This window comes from Carassius auratus, chromosome 38 (assembly GCF_003368295.1).
Source record: "Carassius auratus strain Wakin chromosome 38, ASM336829v1, whole genome shotgun sequence".
NCBI lineage: Eukaryota > Metazoa > Chordata > Actinopteri > Cypriniformes > Cyprinidae > Carassius > Carassius auratus.
The window spans coordinates 17,219,147-17,240,049 of NC_039280.1; the positions used below are offsets into that span (position 1 = coordinate 17,219,147).

The window sequence follows — 20,903 nt, forward strand, 5'->3', positions numbered from 1 at the left end:
TGATATTCTAGGTATTATCAAATTGCCTGAGTTTTGAGAACGTAGCAGACGTAGAGGATTATAATGTAAAAGGAGCTCATTCAAATACTGATGTGCTAAACCATTCAGGGCTTTATAAGTAATAAGCAATATTTTAAAATCAATACGATGTTTGATAGGGAGCCAGTGCAGTGTTGACAGGACTGTGCTAATATGGTCATACTTCCTGGATCTAGTAAGAACTATTGCTGCTGCATTTTGGACTAGCTGTAGTTTGTTTACTAAGCGTGCAGAACAACCACCCAATAAAGCTTTATAATAATCTAACCTTGAGGTCATAAATGCATGAATTAACATTTCTGCATTTGACATTGAGAGCATAGGCCGTAATTTAGATATTTTTTGAGATGGAAAAATGCAGTTTTACAAATGCTAGTAACGTGGCTTTCTAAGGAAAGATTGCTATCAAATAGCACACTTAGGTTCCTAACTGATTACAAAGAATTGAGAGAGCAACCATCAAGTCTTAGACAATGTTCTAGATTATTACAAGCATAGTTTTTAGGTCCTTTAATTAACACCTGAGTTTTTTTCAGAATTTAGCAGTAAGAAATTACTCGTCATCCAGTTTTTTATATCGACTATGCATTCCATTAGCTTTTCAAATTGGTGTGTTTCACCAGGCCACGAAGAAATATAGAGCTGAGTATCATCAGCATAACAATGAAAGCTAACACCATGTTTCCTGATGATATCTCCCAAGGGTAACATATAAAGCGTGAAGAGTAGCGGCCCTAGTACTGAGCCTTGAGGTACTCCATACTGCACTTGTGATCGATATGATACATCTTCATTCACTGCTACGAACTGATGGCGGTCATATAAGTACGATTTAAATCATACTAGTGCACTTCCATTACAGTTTTTCTCAGTCGCTTTGGTACATTTCTCGAATCAAACTCACAATTTGCAAAACATAAAGTGCATTTCTCAAAACAACTCGTACAAATAGCAAATCACCATGAATTACCTGCAAAAGCCAGTCTCCTGCTCAAAATCCTTAGTTCATCTCTCAAAAATAAATATCTGTGTCAATGAACATATCAGTGCCATCAGAATGACAAGTCCTTGTGTCATAGTTTACGGATAAGACAGTCAAATTGCTTAGTCATGTTGTCAATATAACAGTTTACTCTGGACGGATGATCTGATGTAAACTACTGTATTGAACAATATGCCATATGCTTATGTATGCCATATATCCATTTCAAACGTACATATTTACACATTACTGTATGTGGGATATTGATTGAAAGAGACTGGATAGAATTCCCAGTTACACTTTTACAAAGTCTGACCAAAAAAAAAACCTTTACAATGTCATTGTGATATAGAAAAGGAAAAACAAATATGGACACAAATATGAAAATAAGTCCATTTTCAGAATGTGTAACTCTTGTGTTGTCCTCTGTCTATACAGTATAAGCTTTTCAACTGAAGATTCATGAGATGAACCTTTGAGCTATTTCAGAGAAAGGGTTTATCATTGGTTTATCATCTACATTCTCTTCATAAGTCAAGATTCACTTGGACAATTCATGCCAAATGTACAAAAAGTCTAATAATAATGTGTAAAAATAAATATAAAAAGTGTGCTAGGCAGTTTTTGACAACTAGATTAACCATTTTGCATTTAATGACTTATACGATGAACTAAAGACTATATGTTTTGAGTGGTAAGACTGTTGCACAGAAAACTATGCAATACGTTTTGAGCAACATGACATGAGCAACTGATAATGTAGGAAACTGCCGATAAACATGCATAATCAATTGCATGAATGTACAAAAGCAATCGCAACTTGTTCAAAAGAATGAGAAACTGGTTTTATGATGTGTATAAATGACTAGATGATGTGGAGGTTGTACAAGTAGTTTTGAGAATTTCATTTCTGTTTTGAAAAATGCACCAAAGTGACTGAGAAAAACTGTAATGCCAACAAAGTGTTCAAGTCTATGCAAAAGAATTTTGTGGTCAATTGTGTCAAACGTAGCACTAAGATCCAATAAAACGAATAGAGAGATACACCCACGATCAGATGATAAGAGCAGGTCATATGTAACTCTAAGGAGAGCAGTCTCAGTACTATGATACGGTCTAAATCCTGACTGAAAATCCTCACATATGCCATTTTTCTCTAAGAAGGAATATAATTGTGAGGATACCACCTTTTCTAGTATCTTGGACAGAGAAGGAAGATTTGAGTTTGGTCTATAAATAACTATTTCTTTGGGGTCAAGTTGTGTTTTTTTCTGAGAGGCTTAATAACAGCCAGTTTGAAGGTTTGGGGACATATCCTAATGACAATGAGGAATTAATAATAGTCAGAAGATGATCTATGACTTCTGGAAGCACCTCTTTTAGGGGCTTAGATGGTATAGGGTCTAACATACATGTTGTTGGTTTAGATGATTCTTCCTCTCCTATAGTAGAGAATGAGTGGAACTGTTCCTCAGGGGGTCTACAGTGCACTGTCTGATGTGATCCTGTAGCTGACGGCTGAATGGTTGCAATTTTATCCCCTAATAGTATTGATTTTAAAAGTAAAGTAGTTCATAAAGTCATTACTGCTGTGGTGTTGGGAAATGTCAACACTTGTTGGGGCTTTATTTTTCGTTAATTTAGCCACTGTATTGAATAAATACCTGGAGTTATGTTTGTTTTCTTCTAAAAGAGAAGAAAAGTAATCGGATCTAGCAGTTTTTAATGCTTTTCTATAGGATATGTTACTTTCCCGCCAAGCAATACGAAATACCTCTAGTTTTGTTTTCCTGTGACAGATCTGTCTATCTTTCTGTCTGTGTCTCTATCTATCTATCTGTCTGTCTGTCTGTCTGTCTGTCTGTCTGTCTATCTATCTTTCTATCTATCTATCTATCTATCTATATGTGTAATATATATCATTCTGAAGAGTTACAGTTTTTCTCAGTCGCTTTGGTACATTTCTCGAATCAAACTCACAATTTGCAAAACAGTAAGTGCATTTCTCAAAACAATTTGTACAAATAGCAAAACACCATGGATAACCTGCAAAAAGCCACTCTCTTACTCAAAATCCTTAGTTCATCTCTCAAAAGTAAATATCCGTGTCAATGAACATGTCAGTGCCATCGAATGACAAGTCCTTGTGTCATAGTTTATGGATAAGACAGTCAAATTGTTTAGTCATGTTGTCAATATAACAGTGTACTCTGGAGGGATGTTCTGATGTAAACTATGGCAACATTTTGGATGAAAGTTATGGGATTGAACAGTATGCCATATGCTTATGTATGCCATACATCCATTTCAAAAGTACAAATTTGCACATTACTGTATGTGAGATATTGATTGAAAGAGACTGGATAGAATTCCCAGTTACACCTTTACTAGTGGTCTTACCCAAGGAATAAAAAAATAAAATAAAAAACTTTACAATGCCATTGTGATATAGAAAAGGAAAAAGAAATATGGGCACAAAGATGGAAATAAGTCAATTTTCAGAATTTGTAACTCTTGTGTTGTCCTCTGTCTTTACAGTATAAGCTTTTCAACTGAAGATTCATGAGATGAACCTTTGAGCTATTTCAGAGAAATGGTTTATCATTGGTTTATCATCTACATTCTCTTCATTAGTAAATATTCACTTGCACAATTCATGCCAAATTGACAAAAAGTCTAATAATAATTTGTAAAAAATAAAAATAAAAAGTGTGCTTGGCAGTTTGTGACAACTAGATTAACCATTTTGCATTTAATGACTTATACGATGAACTAAAGACGATGTTTTGAGGGGTAAGACTATTGCACAGAAAACTGAATAATACATTTTGAGCAACATGACATGAGCAACTGATAATGTAGGAAACCGCAGATAAATGTGCATAATCAATTGCATGAATGTACAAAAGCAATCGCAACTTGATCCAAAGAATGAGAAACTGGTTTTATGATGTGTATAAATGACTAGATGATGTGAGAATTGAACAGGTAGTTTTGAGAATTTCAATTCTGATCTGAGAAATGTACCAAAGTGATGAAAACACTCCTCATCTTGATGGTTTCATATTTCAGAAGAGAAAGCTGCACATTTGGTTAATGTAAAAACTTTGACATTACAAAAAAATCATTTAAATTTTAACTTAAATCTGAAATAAAATAAAATATAAATATTAGATTTAAAAAATCTTCTCTTCCTTTTTTGGAAGCCGCTTTGGATAAAAGTAAATAAAAATGTAAACCACTTTGCAACTAACTGAAATAAAAAGTCACAAAAATCACTTAAACTAAAATTAAAATTAAAATTTCAGGAGAAAAAAAATAATAAAGGAAATTCAAAGGAGTAATAAGTGCTAAAATAATACATAATATTAAAATAACACTGGTTTAAAGCACTCCTCTTCCTAGCAACTCCCATTAACCATGGTAAAATCACAGTAACACACGGTCTAGTGACTTTATCTGGATCTCTCTTTCATAACTCTTAAAGCAGACTTCAGAAATCAGCTCCTCAAAAACACTGCTGCACAACAACACACAAAGTTTCCTTTTCATTATAAATTTCTGTCTTTACTTAAAACACGTAAGGTTACTAGTAAACACTCGCCCTCTCGCTCCTCTCCTTCCCTCTTCATTCTCTTCCTCCCCATCTTCTCACAGCAATCCAGGCCCGTGTCTATCAAGGACTCAAATTGCCTGGGCCTCTGCGGCCCTCTGCTCTGAGCTGATAAGACACGCCAGGGGCCCCGCCGGCTGTTTGCTCGTAGAAATCGCATCTTGAGTCGCCGTCGGGTTTTGAACCATGAAAGTGTTTGTTTGTGCGAGGAGAGAAAGAGGCTCTGCTCGCGGATCTCATGATTGGGCTGCGGGACACTCCAGCTTTCCCCACTTTTTTCTGTGCTCTTTTTCCCTCTCTCTGGTTTCTCTCTCAGCTTGAAGGCAGAGGGGGTGTCAATTATCATGTGGTTGAAGGAAAGGAAATTCAGCGAAGACGGCACTGCATCCCACAGAGCTGAGATGGGAGGATGAGGAGTAGAATGAGCTACTTCATCTGGTAATTAAACCAGCCACGCTGCACTGAAGGAAGCTGGTGGAGGAGGCCGATTTTTCATCTCCACGCCGCGGTGTGCAACATAAACCCACCAACTTGTAATTAAAACAGTGCTTACTCTCATTATTAGTTTACAAAAGAAGCTGATCTAATTTTAAGACCATAAAAACAGTTGTTTGTGAGACATGATAAAACTTTCCTCAACTTTTTTAAATAACAGCAATTCCATTATGATGCATATTTACCAGAGATAATCACTTCAGATAAAAAAAAGGCCATCAAATATTAAAGAAAACATTTGGGAAATAAGGTCGCTCCTCATCTTGATGGTCCTTTTTCATAGTTCAGAAGAGATTTCCATACTGTTATACTTTAATGTTCACCAAGGTATTTATTAATTTAAAAAATACAGTAAAAGCTATTAATTATTGTATTTTAATATCTTTTAAAATGTAATTTATTCCTGTGTAAAAATCTGTTTGAAAATCATCCCCTCCTATCCTCCCTTTACCATCCACTAAATAAAAAACTAAACTAAACTAAAATAAAATAAAATAAAAAATTGGCCCAGATTTACAATTACGATGTGAACGTATTATGTGCACTACTTGCTATTACATTTTTATGTTTTAATAATATATATTACAGTCATATTAATAACTCTAAATTACGTATGTGGGTTAAAATCATTACTTTTTCCAAATATGTACTGCTGTCTATATGTAATTATCACATTGTTCAGAATTATATTTAGTACAAAAGCAAACAGCAAGCTATCATTTTGCAGTTGCTTTTATTCGTAGCAATCTATAGTATAATAACAGTGAGAGTCCCACTGGAGCAACCGGAGGTTAAGTACATACATAATTTCAATGATTATTAACACTGGTTTTCATTGACAAAACAAGTCTAAACAATACGCATTGTATATCTGTATATCCATGACTTCTAGTGGTGGGCCGTGAATTGTAGGATTAATATTCTAACTTACAACTTTCATTTTACTTTTAGTGATTTTAGTTTTAGTCTTAGTAGTTTTCTTTTTCTTTTAGCACTTCAACACAAACTTAGTTTATTCCAGTTGGTTTCCAAAAATACCTGAAAAAAGTGTACAAAAACAAATTATAAACATTATAGCAATAGAATAAAAATGCAGACACAATGTATACATTTTTTTAAAATCTGCATAAGACAACAAGCATAATTACAATGCTTAAATGTTGACTACACAAGACTGCAAATTATACACTGAATTCAAGTGAATTAGAGCGAGAGATGGAGAGAGTAAGAAAGAGCGGATCCCTTTGCTTCCTGCATTAGCATGTGAGGGTGCTATCACATTCCCACTGAATCGGCAAAGCTCATTCCCTACACTTAGGTCCCAGGTCGCCCCCCTAATGTGGAGTGTAACACAACGCAGTGAGCTCAGGAGAAGGTGATGCGGTTGGTGGGGGGTAATGAGGCACTAATTGTGCCAGTGGTAGCTGAAAGAGCGTTGTGATAGGCCAGAGGAGGGAAAGCTGAGCTGTCCTGGGTGAGAGAAAGAGCCCTGAGGGGGTGTTTAACAGGAGCAGGAAGGATCGTCTTAGCTGAGCCAAGAGCACCGCCGACCTTCAGCTTTCTGGTGACAGCAAGACGTGCTTCACTGCAGGTCAGGTCCTGCTGACTCCAGCCGGTCGAAATACTACTCACAAGAAACGTATCCAAAGTGAGGATGCAGAGGGACAGCAGCAGTGAAGAGTCTCCTTGTGTATGCCATCGCATTATATATCAGAATGAGAGTGGCATTTACATTAAAGAAACACAACAAGACACTTCAAGCACAACATCTGGCAGAAAGATTTAAATAACTACAGATGTCAGGCGTTACTGGATAATGTTCATATTATTCATGTGATCCTCTACACCTGTAATTACTGTTCTAGGACGACTGTATGCACTTGCAAAAAAATAATAAAATAATAAAAAAAAATCAATAAAACACAAGCTGATTAAAGGTAATTTAAAAAATATTAAATGTTTGTAAATCTGTGTATATCCAATTTTAAAACTGTGTCACCACTACAATCCCATAGGAAAAAGAAGTAGATTTCAGCATGTTTTTATGATGTTTTCAGGCACTTAATTGCATTTTAATTACACTGAATTGCAATTGCTCTTTGCAATTAAATGAAAATGTATTAGAATTTCAATTTATACTTAATGAAATTAGCTGAACTTTAGAGTGCTTTAGTTTTACTTAAGAAGTCTTATATGTCATTTCATACTTTTATTGTCCTTGAAATACGATTAATATGTGAGGACACACACTTATCATCACCTTAAATATACTTTAATATCATTTCTCTTCAAATGTAAATATTCAATAGGCTATTTTTATTTACACATTGGATATGATGAAGTTTGTACAAGTAAAACATTAACTTGTAATAACAAAGACACACTTCAGTTAAAAGTACAATTGAGTGCTTTACATGTGCTTTAGTAGCCAACACAACAAAACCTATTTAAAACAACAAAAGATGATTAAAAAAGTGATTTTATTAATAATGTTATCTGAAAGTACATGTAAATAAATATATATGAAGTATATAAATGCACATTCAATGTTATTAAGTGCACATCAAGATAAATGACAAGAACATTACAGCCGAAATACTGCATAAGATTTAACTTAAGTGATTATGCAGTTATAAAATGTGCAAATCAATTTTGTTAGCCTGTATGCAACATACCAAAGATACCAAAAACAAACACTTCTACAAAATAACCAAGAGTCTATGTGAATGCAAGTGATTTGATAAATCTATGCAAAAAAAAAAAAAAAAATGATGGGTTCAAAAGCATACCAAAATTCTCTCAAGTATAAGCTTCACATTTCTGCTTTTAAAACCTCAAAAATAATTGTCCCCATTCATTTCAAGAAGTGTTTTTTGTTCATAAAGCACAAATTGAAGTGTATTTGTCAGCATTTTGACACAAATGCTGTCTTCTGAGATTAACTTGCACTGAACCCAGAAAGTCACAAAAAAACCTCCAACCACCCGAGTTCATTCATACTTTTTTCTTTCTTTCTTTCTTTCTTTTTCTTTCTTTCTTTCTTTAAAAAAACAATCAGTTAAATTCCCAGTCGATGAAAATCAAGCTCCATTCCACATTTTTCCCTCAATGAATATCTTAAGTTGTTTCACTTGTATTTATGCCCAATTAGCCTTCTGAAAAAAGAAATAAAAAAACAAATGTTTTAAAACTGACAATAAGCCCTCGTTTTTTGGTTATATTTTACAAAAATTAATAATAATAATAACTATATAGTTTCGGTAATATTCTCTATTGCCCTCAGAGGCGCATCTCATTGTTTTCATGATGTTCCTGTAATGGATATTTTGTATAATGAGCAGAGTTATCATCAAACATTGGTGGTGTACAGGAAAGTTTCACCGCAGTCTATTTGTTGGCATTTCTTGTTTCAGTTAGTGGTCCTGAGGCGAGTTTTGTGCATTATAAACATCACCAAATGAACAGCAGCTCCACGCTATTGTAAGAGTGGAGTAATTAGCTTCTGCTTATCTTCTTATTCTGCCCTTTGGCACTAGTTGAATTTCACCCCCATTAAACCGCAGCCTTATCAGCTGCTGCATAATACCCATTTCTGACGAGTTTTGAAACATCGGTGTAATGTTTCTGCACCCTCCCCAATCGACAAGACCCCATGATGTGGAGAGGCCAGAAGGAGAGATTAGAGAAGAGAAGAAAATAAAATAAATAAATAAAAATCAACAAATAAAAGAAGCTTTCGTTTTCCATAAAGGCGTGATGAATCCACAGACGATTGTTATTGAATGGCACGCCGTAGATTTCATTCTAGATGTGATAATAATTCTCTGAGAGCTGTTCACACTCGCTTTTGGTTTTCAGAAGATAACATAGAGGCTTTCTGATTCGCATGTAATCGGGAATCGTCGAGTCGGAGCACGTCCTCATTCAGATCCGATTTATGCAAACAGCTCCCACTACAAACCACTTCCACTGAATGCTGCAGAGACACGGCTGAATCCCTCCGTGGGTGCAGGATTGCAGCAGGGACCTCAAATGAAGACATTTATTCCCTCGCTCGTTTCCCGGGAATGTTTCCGAGTGTGTTTGTTTCATATGCTAATTCTGCCTGTGAGAACACAGTGGACGAGTCGGCTCCTAAATGCTTATTTTCACCATTTAGCGTTTAGGCAGAAAAGCCCCATGGTGACACGGAGAGTTAGCCTGAAGTGACCCAGGCAGGTAGCCAAACGAGCGAGAGAAGAGTCTTTACAAAGCATCGTGAGAACTTCTCAGAGCTCACAATAGTTTTTACCTCCTCAAAGACTTGAGCACGTTTCCTCTCATTGGAGACCAGTTTGTTCCAAAGAAAGAGATTTTAGCTAAACTGCTTCACTACAGTCCCTGCTAATGGCCGAATCTCACCAAAACATGTCTGGGTCACATTTCACCAAAATCCTTAAGATTGTATTTTGCATAAATACAATCATTATAAAGCATTATGACATTATTTTCATGACTATTAGGCACCGCCCCACATGCACTTTTGACTTATCAAAGCTACATACAATAACTGCATTTTGCATTACTTTTTTTATATATATTTTTTTCTTTCCTAAATGTCATCAACAGTTATACTTTGCACAGTTCATCTACAGCGATATCATTGACTTGATTGCAAATAAATGCACAGACACTATTTAAACTGAACAGAGATGACGTCACTGAATTCAAACTTTAACTATCATTTTGCATTATTGACACACTGTTTTACAAATGAATGTTGTTCAGTGCTTTGACGCAATGTATTTTGTTTAAAGCACTATATAAATAAATAAAGGTGACTATCAATAACATTATTAAAAAAAAAATTGATAACTATATAAGCCTTAAAAAGATGAACATAACCTAAATAAATAAAGAGGTACAACATAAAAGTGAATGTTTGTGTTTATTTGTATTACAACAGAAGAACCTGTTGTTAATAATAGCCTAGATAGAAGATGGACAAACATAAAAAGGTTATGAATTTTTAATCAATATCTGCATGCATGTAAAAATGTTCTGTTCTCAAAAGTCAAGTGTTTTTAGGTTTAGCATCCTTCTTGAATGGTATTGTGGGACTCCGTATGATGTATGGCTTGTCTTTTCACCAAGTCACCTTGAAAAGCGTACGCTACGTGAATCTAGATTGTATTAAAAACACTCTGTACTTTCGCTACTTGTCAAAGTCAGCTTTATTGTCATTTTTCACATTGTTGAGTGAAGAAGGAAAATAAACCTGATGTACAAAAAGAAAAAAAGATGTAATCTGCTTCTGACAATTTTTGGGGGTTGTTTTTCATGTTTATTTGAAGAAACATCTTTGAAACTGTAAAGGTGAAGGAGATTCATATACACATTGAAAGACTTATTTTAAGATTACAACAACAAACACCATGTTTATCCTGTCTGTCTGTCTGTGTCAGCCTTTTACCATAGTTTTTATAACAATTCATTTAAAACCATCTCATCACATATTATTCTAGAACATACTGTTAATGTTTTGAACAATGCTATCTAACGGCCAATTCATACGAATTTGTACAATTTGGTTTAGGGGTGGGGTTAGGTGTAAGTCATTCGTAAAAATTCATACGAATTGTGTAACTCATAAAATACTTACGATTTGGCAAAAATCGTATTAATTTGTACGAGTGTGGTCGTACGAAATCGTACGAATAAGCCACCTCGTAAAACATTGTATGAATTGCCGTGAGATTGGGTTGTTTTGAATTATTTATTTTTATATTTTCAGATTTTGTTTTAATTTATTATGTGATTTTGTAATTATTCATTCTTATTCGTTATTGTTTTTATAATTTCTGTTTAGATTAAATATTTGTTTTGTTTTGTTTGTTTGCTTGTTTTGCTTGTTAATTTAATTTGCTAAGATTTTTGTTTTTATTTTGTTTTGTTTGTTTGCTTGTTTGTTTGTTTTTTTATTTTTGTTTTGTTTGGTTTTCTGTTTGTTTTGTTTTCATTGTTTTGTTTTGTTTTAGTCCTTCTTGAGCTTTATTTCCAATACTTAAAACAGTTTTTATTGTTGTTGTTTTTTTGTTGTTGTTGTTTTGTTTTGTTTTTGTTACCAGTAACACAGTGTTTTATATTTCACCAATATAAATTATAAAAGAGTAAAGATTGTCTATAAAATATGTCAGAAAGCATCAGTTTAATTTAAGTAACTTTTTAAGTCAGTGCTTAGCAAAGGGTTAATTCTCATTACTGTAATCTGTCTGGATGGTTTACTTTTGTTTTGTTTTGTTTTGTTACATTTTCTTTTTGCAAAACACACTTATTTTCTTTAGATTTTGAACTGAAATACCCTACAGATTTCACTGAGATCCATAGTATAGACATAAAACTAGTATAAATAAAGAAATGACTCATGAATGACGACTTCTCTACTCTTTTTCACTTTGACTTCATTCAGCTGATGCATTTTAAAGTTGAGTCAATGCGGTCTGGGGATCCTGGACGCAGGACACTGTGAGATCCCAAAACTCAATTGAACGCTCAGACTCTTTGTGTGGGGAACGGCTGGAGCATGAAGAATTGCAGATTTGTTTGAGGTGTTGTAATACTTGCGGGTCTCTCTCTCTCTCTCTCTTCCTCTGTGCTGTCACTCCCTCTCACACTGACTGATTTCAAAGAGGAACACCTCCTCCCCTCCCATTCGCTGTTCTGTTTCCACGTTTCCATAGCAGCCGAGCTTCGTACTGTTTTCGCCCCTTTTTAGTCCAGCACGGGGAGGCATCTCATAATGGGGGTCTAAAGGGAACAGGAAGGGAACACTAGCGGATAAGGGGGAGGCTGCGGGTCGAAGCTGTGAAAAAGCAACAAAAACAGTTCGAAATGCATTGATAATGACATCACCAGCATTTCCCACAGTGGCCAGTGTCTTAATGGGAGCTGGAGCTTCCATTCATCGGCCCGGGGTTGGCTTTCCAAGAGCCCGGGGAGGCCAGAGCTCCCTTCATCTCAATGGGCTTTTTGTTGTTGGGGAACAGAGGAGCTGTTTCTAGGCTTGCAGAAAAGCTCAGCTAATTCACTTTAGGGTTACCAGGAAGCCTGAGCCCCGAAGGTTGGCAACAATGGCAAACTTGATTGCCTCACTTCGATGGCCCAAGAACTCCCCGTTGGAGCAGCAGAATTCAAATGGGAACTTGTTTTCTCTTTTCTGTATGTTTCTTTCTCTCGCCGCCCCGCCTCCGTGTCCACACGCATTTATTTCTTCATCTCTTCATCTCTTCATCTGATGGGATCCCATGGCTGCCTGGCCGACCCTGGGACATATTTCAGAGAGGGACAGAGAGGAGACGCTCTCATTGTGCACAGGTTCTGGTGTTAGAGCGCCACCAATAGGTTTTTGAGTGCAAGGTCTGAGAAAAATGCAGTCGTGTTTACACCTACACTGTACAATATATATATATATATATATATATATTATTGAGTATGTTATACAAGATGTTTTTTAGTCTTCCTACTTCAAAATTTCATGTTTAATTTAATGTGTTGCTTGCCGTTTCTTGTCAATTAATCTAATTGTGTTACATGTGTAAAAAAAAAAAAACATATTAAAAATAAAAAAAGTTATATTATTAACATTAACTGCATGTTTTTTGCAAGTAATAGTAATGTATTTTTTTTTGCCAGTAATAATAAAAATACAGTATTAGAAATATATTCATTATTATTATCAACAATCATAATTATATAAATATATATTTATTTATTTAAAAATGAGAGCTACTGCAATTTTACATCAGTACAGGGTTGCCATATGGCAACACTCAATTTTTTTCAATCAATGCAGAATATTATTGAAAATGAATCTGTAAACCACCTCTCACTAATCAAAGAAATATAACTTATGTTTTTTTTTTATTTTATTGTAGTTATATTAGCATACTCTTAATTGAAATGCTAAAAACACAATCAAATTGGGATTATTTTAAATCTTTAAATTTGGACTTTGACAAAGTTGTGGTCAAAAAAGTTGAGAAGCTCTGCTCTACATGTAACGTTTACAGCAGCTTAACTTAAAGTTAAAAGAAAAACAACAACATCTAAGTGAGCAAAGCACAAAACATCAAATGTATTCAAGGTGTGTTTAAAAGTGTTTAGTACAGGGGTGTTATTCAAACCTGTTTCTGCAGAGCCAGTGTCCTGCAGAGTTTAGCTAACACCAAGTTTCTGAACGAGTCTGAAGAGCTGGATGAGCTGCTTCAGGAGTGTTTCATTATGGATGGAGCTAGACTCTGCTGGACACTGGCTCTCCCGGAGCAGGTTTGGACAGCCTGGTTTACCACAGTTTGAGCAATTATATGTTTCTTCTTGTGTGGACGGCATATGGCATAACTTTGTTGGTCTTTGGAAATGTAGGTCTTTGACAATGTTTACCATGAAACAGTCACACATGGACACTTACATGTTTCTGCCACCTCATCAAGAGCTCGTTCACTGACCTGAGCTGAGGCCGCTGACAGGGGCAATATCCTATTGGAGAAAGATGCTTTGTCCTGATAGTGTCTCAGTACACAATATACGATATGCTGTTATTGCTGAATCTATTTTAATAACACATTCAATCTAATAACTCTTTGGTCTTTCTCTTTAGACATTTCATGTGGAAGTCAGACGTGTGTAGTCACAAAGTTCAATTTCAAGTTATTGGGGATAAAAAAAACATATTGTAAGTATTTTGACTTTTTTGTTCATAAAACTCAGTTTTGTGGAATTGATCAAAATTAATCTTTTGATCAGTTCGGTTCAAAGAATAATTTTGCGAACCTGATCACGAAGCTATGGAAAGCCGTTTTTAACGTTTAATCTATAAGCCGTTCTAGTATCTAGTATTTTCATGCCACTAGTACTTATTTTTTTATATACTAGTATCTTTTCCATTAAGTACTAGTACTTATTCATTAGCTATAGTGCTTATTCTTTAGGTATTAGTACTTTTTTTAAAGATACTTGTACATATTCATTAGATATTATAGTCCTCGTTCATTAGTGCCTATTAAATAGTCACTAGTACTTATTTATTAGATACTGTAACTTTTTAGACACTAGTACTTATTCAGTAGATACTAGTACTTGTAATTGATTAAATACTAGTACTTATTTCAATGGTGACTATTAAATATTCTGTTGTTACAAGTACCAAATGTAACATTTTTGCCATTGACTTCTATGAATATCTGTCATTGAGATCAGCTATTCAGTTTTGACTAGTATGTATTCCATTTGTGATTGTTTTTATGTACTAGTAGTTATTCATTAGGTAATAGTACTTATTTTTAGATACTAGTACTATATATTAGATACTCTTACCAATTATTATTAGATACTAGTTCTTATTATGATAAACTAATACTTATTAATTAGGTACTCAAACCTATTAAATAGATACTTGTACTTATTTGTTATATACTAGTAATTATTGATTAGCTACTAGTATTGATTCATAGATACTGCTCACAAAACCACAAAACACACACACACTGCATGCTAAAGCAAAAACGTATTGAAAACTATTTTAACTCTTCTAAAACTAAAAGTACTGTACATGCATATGCACATATTTATGCAGTATGACTGATGAATTTGGCACAGTTAGCTGACAGAATGTGAATCTGATTTAATGAGAAGCTGCTGTGTTACAATATAAAGCACTTTAGAAATAAAGTTGACTTTCTGACTTGGCTTGTATGCATGTTCAGAACGATTTTGTAATTGATTTAGCCATATCACAGAAATGCTACGTGCTAACTCTAGAATCACAGGCCTGTTTTACAATCTCTTTAATGACCATGGTAATTTTAGTTAGTTGAAGTTATTGTGGTGGGCAGCAGGATAAACAACAGCATTTGATATATCTCCGTTTCCAAAAATAAACTAACCTAACGTTACACCTTACACTTTACATTATCAAGTACCGTGGTTTATGGTGTTTTATATTTATCATGGCTACCATGCTACTGTATATCTCTGTACTACCATCTGATCCAATCACCATTGTTCTGTCACAGTTCGTTTTGAGGAGTATTCAACAAATTCTCCCTTCATTATCTAGTTGTAGCTTATAAATAGCATATATATATCTTTGTTTTTTGCTTTTGTTTGCTGCCAAAGATCAGTAATTAGCTAGATATCACAGAATCAACATTGGCCAATGAGAAATAAAATGCTACAGATTATAATTTATTTTTGATTCCTTATAAGTAAAAAAAAAATTGCATGCAAAATTCTGATAAAATATTAAGTTTAAAAACATATATAATAATTGGGTTATTATTTTTATTTTTTTGAGCAGTTTTGTGTTGTACTGTGGGAACCTGTTTTCATACAGTCTTGTGGTAGGAACACAATACAAAGCCTTACGATGTTTGCTGATGTGTTTGCGTTACCGCTCCATAAGTTGTCTTTTGCTGACATCTTCTGGCCGATGACAAAACTGCAGGCGAGAGGTATTTTCAGCAAGGACTTCTTTTACAGGTAGGGCCTGGAGTCAGTTAATATAATATGCAATTAAATTATTATTAGTTATCTATCTCTCAGTAAATGAAAAGTGTGAATTGATTATCTTTCAAAACTGGACTGGTCTCTTATATCTGGGCTTTTTCATTTAAACGGCTGTGATAGAAATGACTGAACCGTACTAATACTATAAAGCTTAAGCAAATAGACTCAGACCACTGATTCATGAACCAATTGTTTATTACAAAAATGCAAGACAGAACTCTTAAACTGTTATCTAATGGCAAACACAATACAAAAACATACATCTTTTTATAAGATGTAGGTCTGCTGCATTGAGAGATGAGATAGCTACAGCAATCGAAAAAGAAAAATGGAGAGCGATAAACCTTATATTATTTGAAAGGATTCAAAACAATGGCAATTAAAGATCCATAAGGCCGTGGGATATGACTTATGCTTTAAGAACAATGGCAATATTTAAAAACAAATAGGAACTCAAAAAATTACAGAGTACAAAGAGCTTTTTTCTTTTTTAATAACATCATTCTGGGTGTTACAGTGTGTCCTGTGCTTCATACGAGCATCTCAACACCCCCCAACATCTCATCTTCAAACATCATTAATAGGTTAGTAATTGCAATTCAATTTCCATTCAGATAGCAAATAGTGAGCAGAGGTCCACACGCGTATGACCATCGAACATGAGGCTGAATAAACACCTCTGATGAGCAGGTCTTCCGTGCTGCATTGAAGAGCACTGGTCTCACACAAAGGCGCTGAGGGCACTCATTAGTTTGAGGTTTTGACCGGGAGATCAAAAAATCGCGTTCCAATTTCCTAAATATGTAGTGCTTCTGTCTATAAATACAATAGTGCAATGTTTGTTCAAATTTGAAATCCCTTGGCTATTCCTTAACTTATGCAGATACAGAAAAATAAATCAGATAGAACTTCTTTTTGCAACTGCAACTTTTTACACATATACAGCAGAAGTAAAAAGCACACATTTTGCAGGTTTATTCTTTTCTCATATTCATTCAAGTTCACACACACACACAAATTTATATGAACAATATTTTAAGTGCAGCTATACATGTCCATGTCCAATAAGCATCTTCTTTTTTTATTATTATTTTTTATATATATATATATATATATATATATATATAAATACCCTCCATGGACACAATGGATTTCATAACATCAAAATGGAAATAAGTACCAAAGACAACATGTTGAGGAAACTAGTCGAATCCAGAACAATCAAAACACTTGTTAGTCCGGAGTACAGCTCCTCCATTTGCACATTTCCAGCGGTTTACACTGGAACTGTATACACTTTTTTTTTATATATCCCATAAAACCAAACAGCAAACAGTCTCCAGACTTCAGGTGAGAAATGCCTTCAACTAGTTGGTCTAAGAAATAACGTCACTAAATATAATTACATGAGAAATAACTGATTCAAACCGCACACTCAATGGAACAACGTTCAAGTAAATTGTATTTAAATGTACTTCTTGCACACAAAACTCAAGTACTAACAAACTTGAATGTTATATTAACTTTCCCCGTCACCCCTTCTACTCCAAAAAGTACTTTATTACTTTATTTTAAAAATGTAAATAAATAACACCTGCATTGCCAATGCCATCCGCTTTCCTCCTTTTAAATTAAACAATTTGGCTTGCAAATAAACCGAATTAACAAAACAAAACGGAATGTCAACCAAAAAAAAACAAAAACACTTTTTACATCAACAAAGGAGGCTACTGTATCCCCAAAAGGTGGCTGAAAAGGGTTATAATAATTACAATAATATTCAATCGGAACCACATGGCCAGTGATGCCACACCCAAAATACAATTTCGCAAAATAAGAATGAGGGGTAAACAAAAACAAACCAAAAAAATAATAAAAGCCTCGACAGAGTCTCGGTCTTTCTCACTCGGACTCATATTCCAGCGAGGCCACCTCATCGATGACCAGTTCCTCTTCGCACATAACGTCTTCCTGTTTCACAGACAGGCTCATCGCCGCGTGGACCTTCTTATGGCGCGAGAAGCTGGAGGAGTGGACGAAAGTTTTCCCGCACTGTGGGCACTTGTAGAGTTTTCCCGTAGCGTGTGTTTGCTGGTGCTGCTTGAGGTTGGAGAGCCGCATGAAGGTTTTCTTGCAGACGTTGCAGGCGTAGCACTTGATGCTGGCGTGTGTGTGCTCGTGCCGCGTGAGGCTGGCCGTGTGGCTGAAGCGTTTGCTGCAAATCCGGCAGGGGTACGGCCGCTCCTCGTTGGGCAGCCACAACCTCTTCTTGCCCCCTTTACCGTGCTTGTTCTTCTTGCACAGGGTGTAGTAGTTGGGCTTGTCGCGGGAGCAGAGCTTCAAGCGGATCTTGAGGTCCGAGGACTCTTCGAGGGAGTCTTTGTCGTGTGTGTACGAGTTGAGCAGCTGTCTCACGTGCGCCACCTGGTGCTTGGAGAGTCCCGCCGAGTGGCTGAAGACCCTGTCGCATTGCGCGCACTGGTACTGCTTCTCGGCCGTCCTTTTACTCGTGCCGTGGCCGGATGGGAACCTGTGCTGGGTTACGAAGGGAGCTGGGGTTGGAGTCGGGTATAACGCTCTGACGTTCTTATCCAGGCCTTTTTTATGGATCAACCGATGCCGCGACAGACTCGAGCTGTGATTGAACGATTTTCCGCATGTGTTGCACGTGTGCAGTCTCTTGGTTTTGTGGCATTTCTTGTGTATCGCCAGAAGCCGCTTGCCGTTGCACCGCACCCCGCAGAGATTGCACTGGAGAGACTTCTTGCTGTCGCATGACTTGCCGAAACCTTTAGAGGACGAGAGGGACGATCCGTCCGAGTGTACGTGCAGATGCCGAGCGAGACTGGAGGAGTGGCTGTAGCTCTTGCCACAGAAGCGGCAGTTATACGCTCGAGCAGGAGACACTTCCTTCTCCCAGCAGATATCCGAAACGTCCACTTCTTCGCACAGTTGGCTATTCCCCGCTTCTGTGTTGTCGTTGAAGTCTGACTCGCTGCCCACCTCCTCCTCATGCGTCGCAATCCAATCTGGATCTGCATCATCACATTCTGGGTACACCGCTTCGTAAGGGACAATGAAAGTCTCGTCCGGTTCCACTTTGACCATCTGATCGGAGGGGAAGCAGGCAGCCTCATCCAAATCCTTTTTTACACAGGTTAAAGTGAATTTCGAGCCCACCTCGGCCCACTTGACCACATATTCGATGGGCTGGGTGTCAAGTTCCACCGTGATGAAGTCTGCTCCTAAAGCGTCCTGCTCGGAGCAGGTCAGCTCTGTTTCTGTCTCTTCCATCAGGGCTGATCTTCACGGCCCTTCTGGTGTTTTCTCACTGGGGAGCTGCGACTATTCCAGGCTTGATTTACACCTCAGCAAATCCTAGTAGGAAACAAACAAAAAAATATTGAGTTTGATTAAGGTTTTTTTTTTAAGGTTATTGTATGATAATTAGTCTAGTTGACAAAGTCTATCCAATCCTAGTGTCAATTCGAACAAGACCTTTTTCTATTAATAAAAGTAGTTGTATTAATCTCAGGCCATTGAAAAAAAAAAGCTTTGCTGGAGACTCATGATCTATGATGCAAGATAGTTTACTTCCTCTTGCATGGATTTCTTCTTTTTTTCTTTTTTAGGTTTTTAGGCTTATATGGCTCATCTGCACCATCAAACAACCATCAAGCAGACTTTCCCACGATTTACATTTATGAGATCCAAACAAGAACGTTCTGCAGAATCAGTCTTGCAATCAGAGAAGGTCCTACACTGACATTTCTGCCATTTAGATAAAGCATATTCTGAAGAATCACTCTGACATTTAAAAGCGTTTAAAGGAATCATTCTGACATTTAAAGAACGTTCTGAAGAATAATTCCGACATTCGGAGGCCGTTCAGAAGAATCGCTCTGTATAGAGAACGTCCTGTAGAATCGTTCTGCAGTTCGTCCGAAATCTGTCAGTATGTCGAAGTGTGACGTGAAAGCGGACGCGCGCGCACGGTATTTCCTCATCAGCGGGACTCCGCGAAGTCTCGCAGATCTCGCAGTTTCGCGTGTTTACATTAGGCTCGTTTATTTATAAACTCGCCTTCTCTGATCAATCGCGGCAAAAGAAATCCAAAGCAATCTACTTGATACCTCGACAATAAAGATACAAAAGCCAAACAAAAGCGTCACAACGGTAAACAGGAAACACAACTGTGCAGGCACGGTGCATTATGGGAAAGGATTAAATGGGGCTGCAAACGATTGTGACCAACTGTATATTGCCCTTTACAAAACGTTTAGTTTATCGCGTGGTCAATATATCCACGTCAAGAACGTTTTAAGGTCTCAATACTAAATGTAGAATCACTCTGAGCTTGTAATGGCACGCGCTCGCTAGAGCCTCACTGTAACTTACACACATTATAATGTCCAGGATTCAATATATCCGCCATAAACCTACAAATATATTGAACACGATGATGAACGATCTGAGCGAATCTCCTGCAGCGAGGCCCAGATACACACAAACTGAAACTGAACACGATGCGTAGAGTCTGTACTTTCTGTACCAGCGCCAGCTTCTGCTGAAATAACGCGCACTTGCTCGAAAAGTATAGCTGCTGACCATTTAAATGCATCTATGACAGAAGACAGACAATCCGCGAGATCATTCACTCAATACAATCCCTTATAACGGATAATACGCGGATACACAACAACAATAAAATGCACTTGTGAAAGAGCGTTAACATGATTCTGATCTCCTGAGAGAGTGACTGCATGATCTCAGATGGATTTAAATTCCTCAATACAAGACCCCCTGTGATGTCCCCGTCCCCTCACTGCACGTCATCTGCTCATTAACCAAACGCGTGCACTGATTCATCAGTATGCACGCTTCCATGTCGGTTCAAATGATATTGAATGTAATTACCGAGCATTTAATGTGCTGTCTGGTCGTAAATCGGCTGTGTTCTGCCGCACCTCTGTCAGATCATCATCACCATCATCGATGTCACCTCGGATGTGTTTCTCACGCACAGCCTCGGCGCGTCACCGCTGACGTGGGTACCATATGGATGGACTTCCGCATTCCATTATTATTACGCCTTTTTACACTACAGACAATAATATCTGTATAAACAGAATCAACACTGTTCATAACAATAACTAAACATGAGTTTAAGAAAATGTGACACTCAAAATAATGATAAAGTACTGTAATTTGCGTTTCAGCGCTGATTAATAT

General features: G+C 36.5%; 1 protein-coding gene across 4 annotated transcripts; it reads right to left on the reverse strand.

Moving 5' to 3' along the window:
* Positions 1-15,848: 15,848 nt before the first annotated feature.
* On the reverse strand, positions 15,849-20,712 carry LOC113057249 (zinc finger protein 135). 4 transcript variants are annotated; one of them, XM_026224496.1, is made up of 2 exons: positions 20,589-20,712; positions 15,849-19,049 (listed from the first exon to the last, which is right to left on the reverse strand). In XM_026224496.1, exon 2 carries the CDS (start codon positions 18,963-18,965, stop codon positions 17,574-17,576), a length of 1,392 nt encoding a protein of 463 aa, XP_026080281.1. In that variant the 5' UTR covers positions 18,966-19,049; positions 20,589-20,712; the 3' UTR covers positions 15,849-17,573. The 4 variants fall into 4 exon arrangements, with proteins under 4 accessions (XP_026080281.1, XP_026080284.1, XP_026080282.1 ...); XM_026224499.1 differs by lacking the exon at positions 20,589-20,712 and adding an exon at positions 20,070-20,530; XM_026224497.1 differs by lacking the exon at positions 20,589-20,712 and adding an exon at positions 19,515-20,054.
* Between the last annotated feature and the right edge of the window lie 191 nt (positions 20,713-20,903).

Bases quoted from the DNA above. Each gene is read 5' to 3' on its own strand.
- LOC113057249 (XM_026224496.1), bottom strand. From the start codon at position 18,965: ATGGAAGAGACAGAAACAGAGCTGACCTGCTCCGAGCAGGACGCTTTA.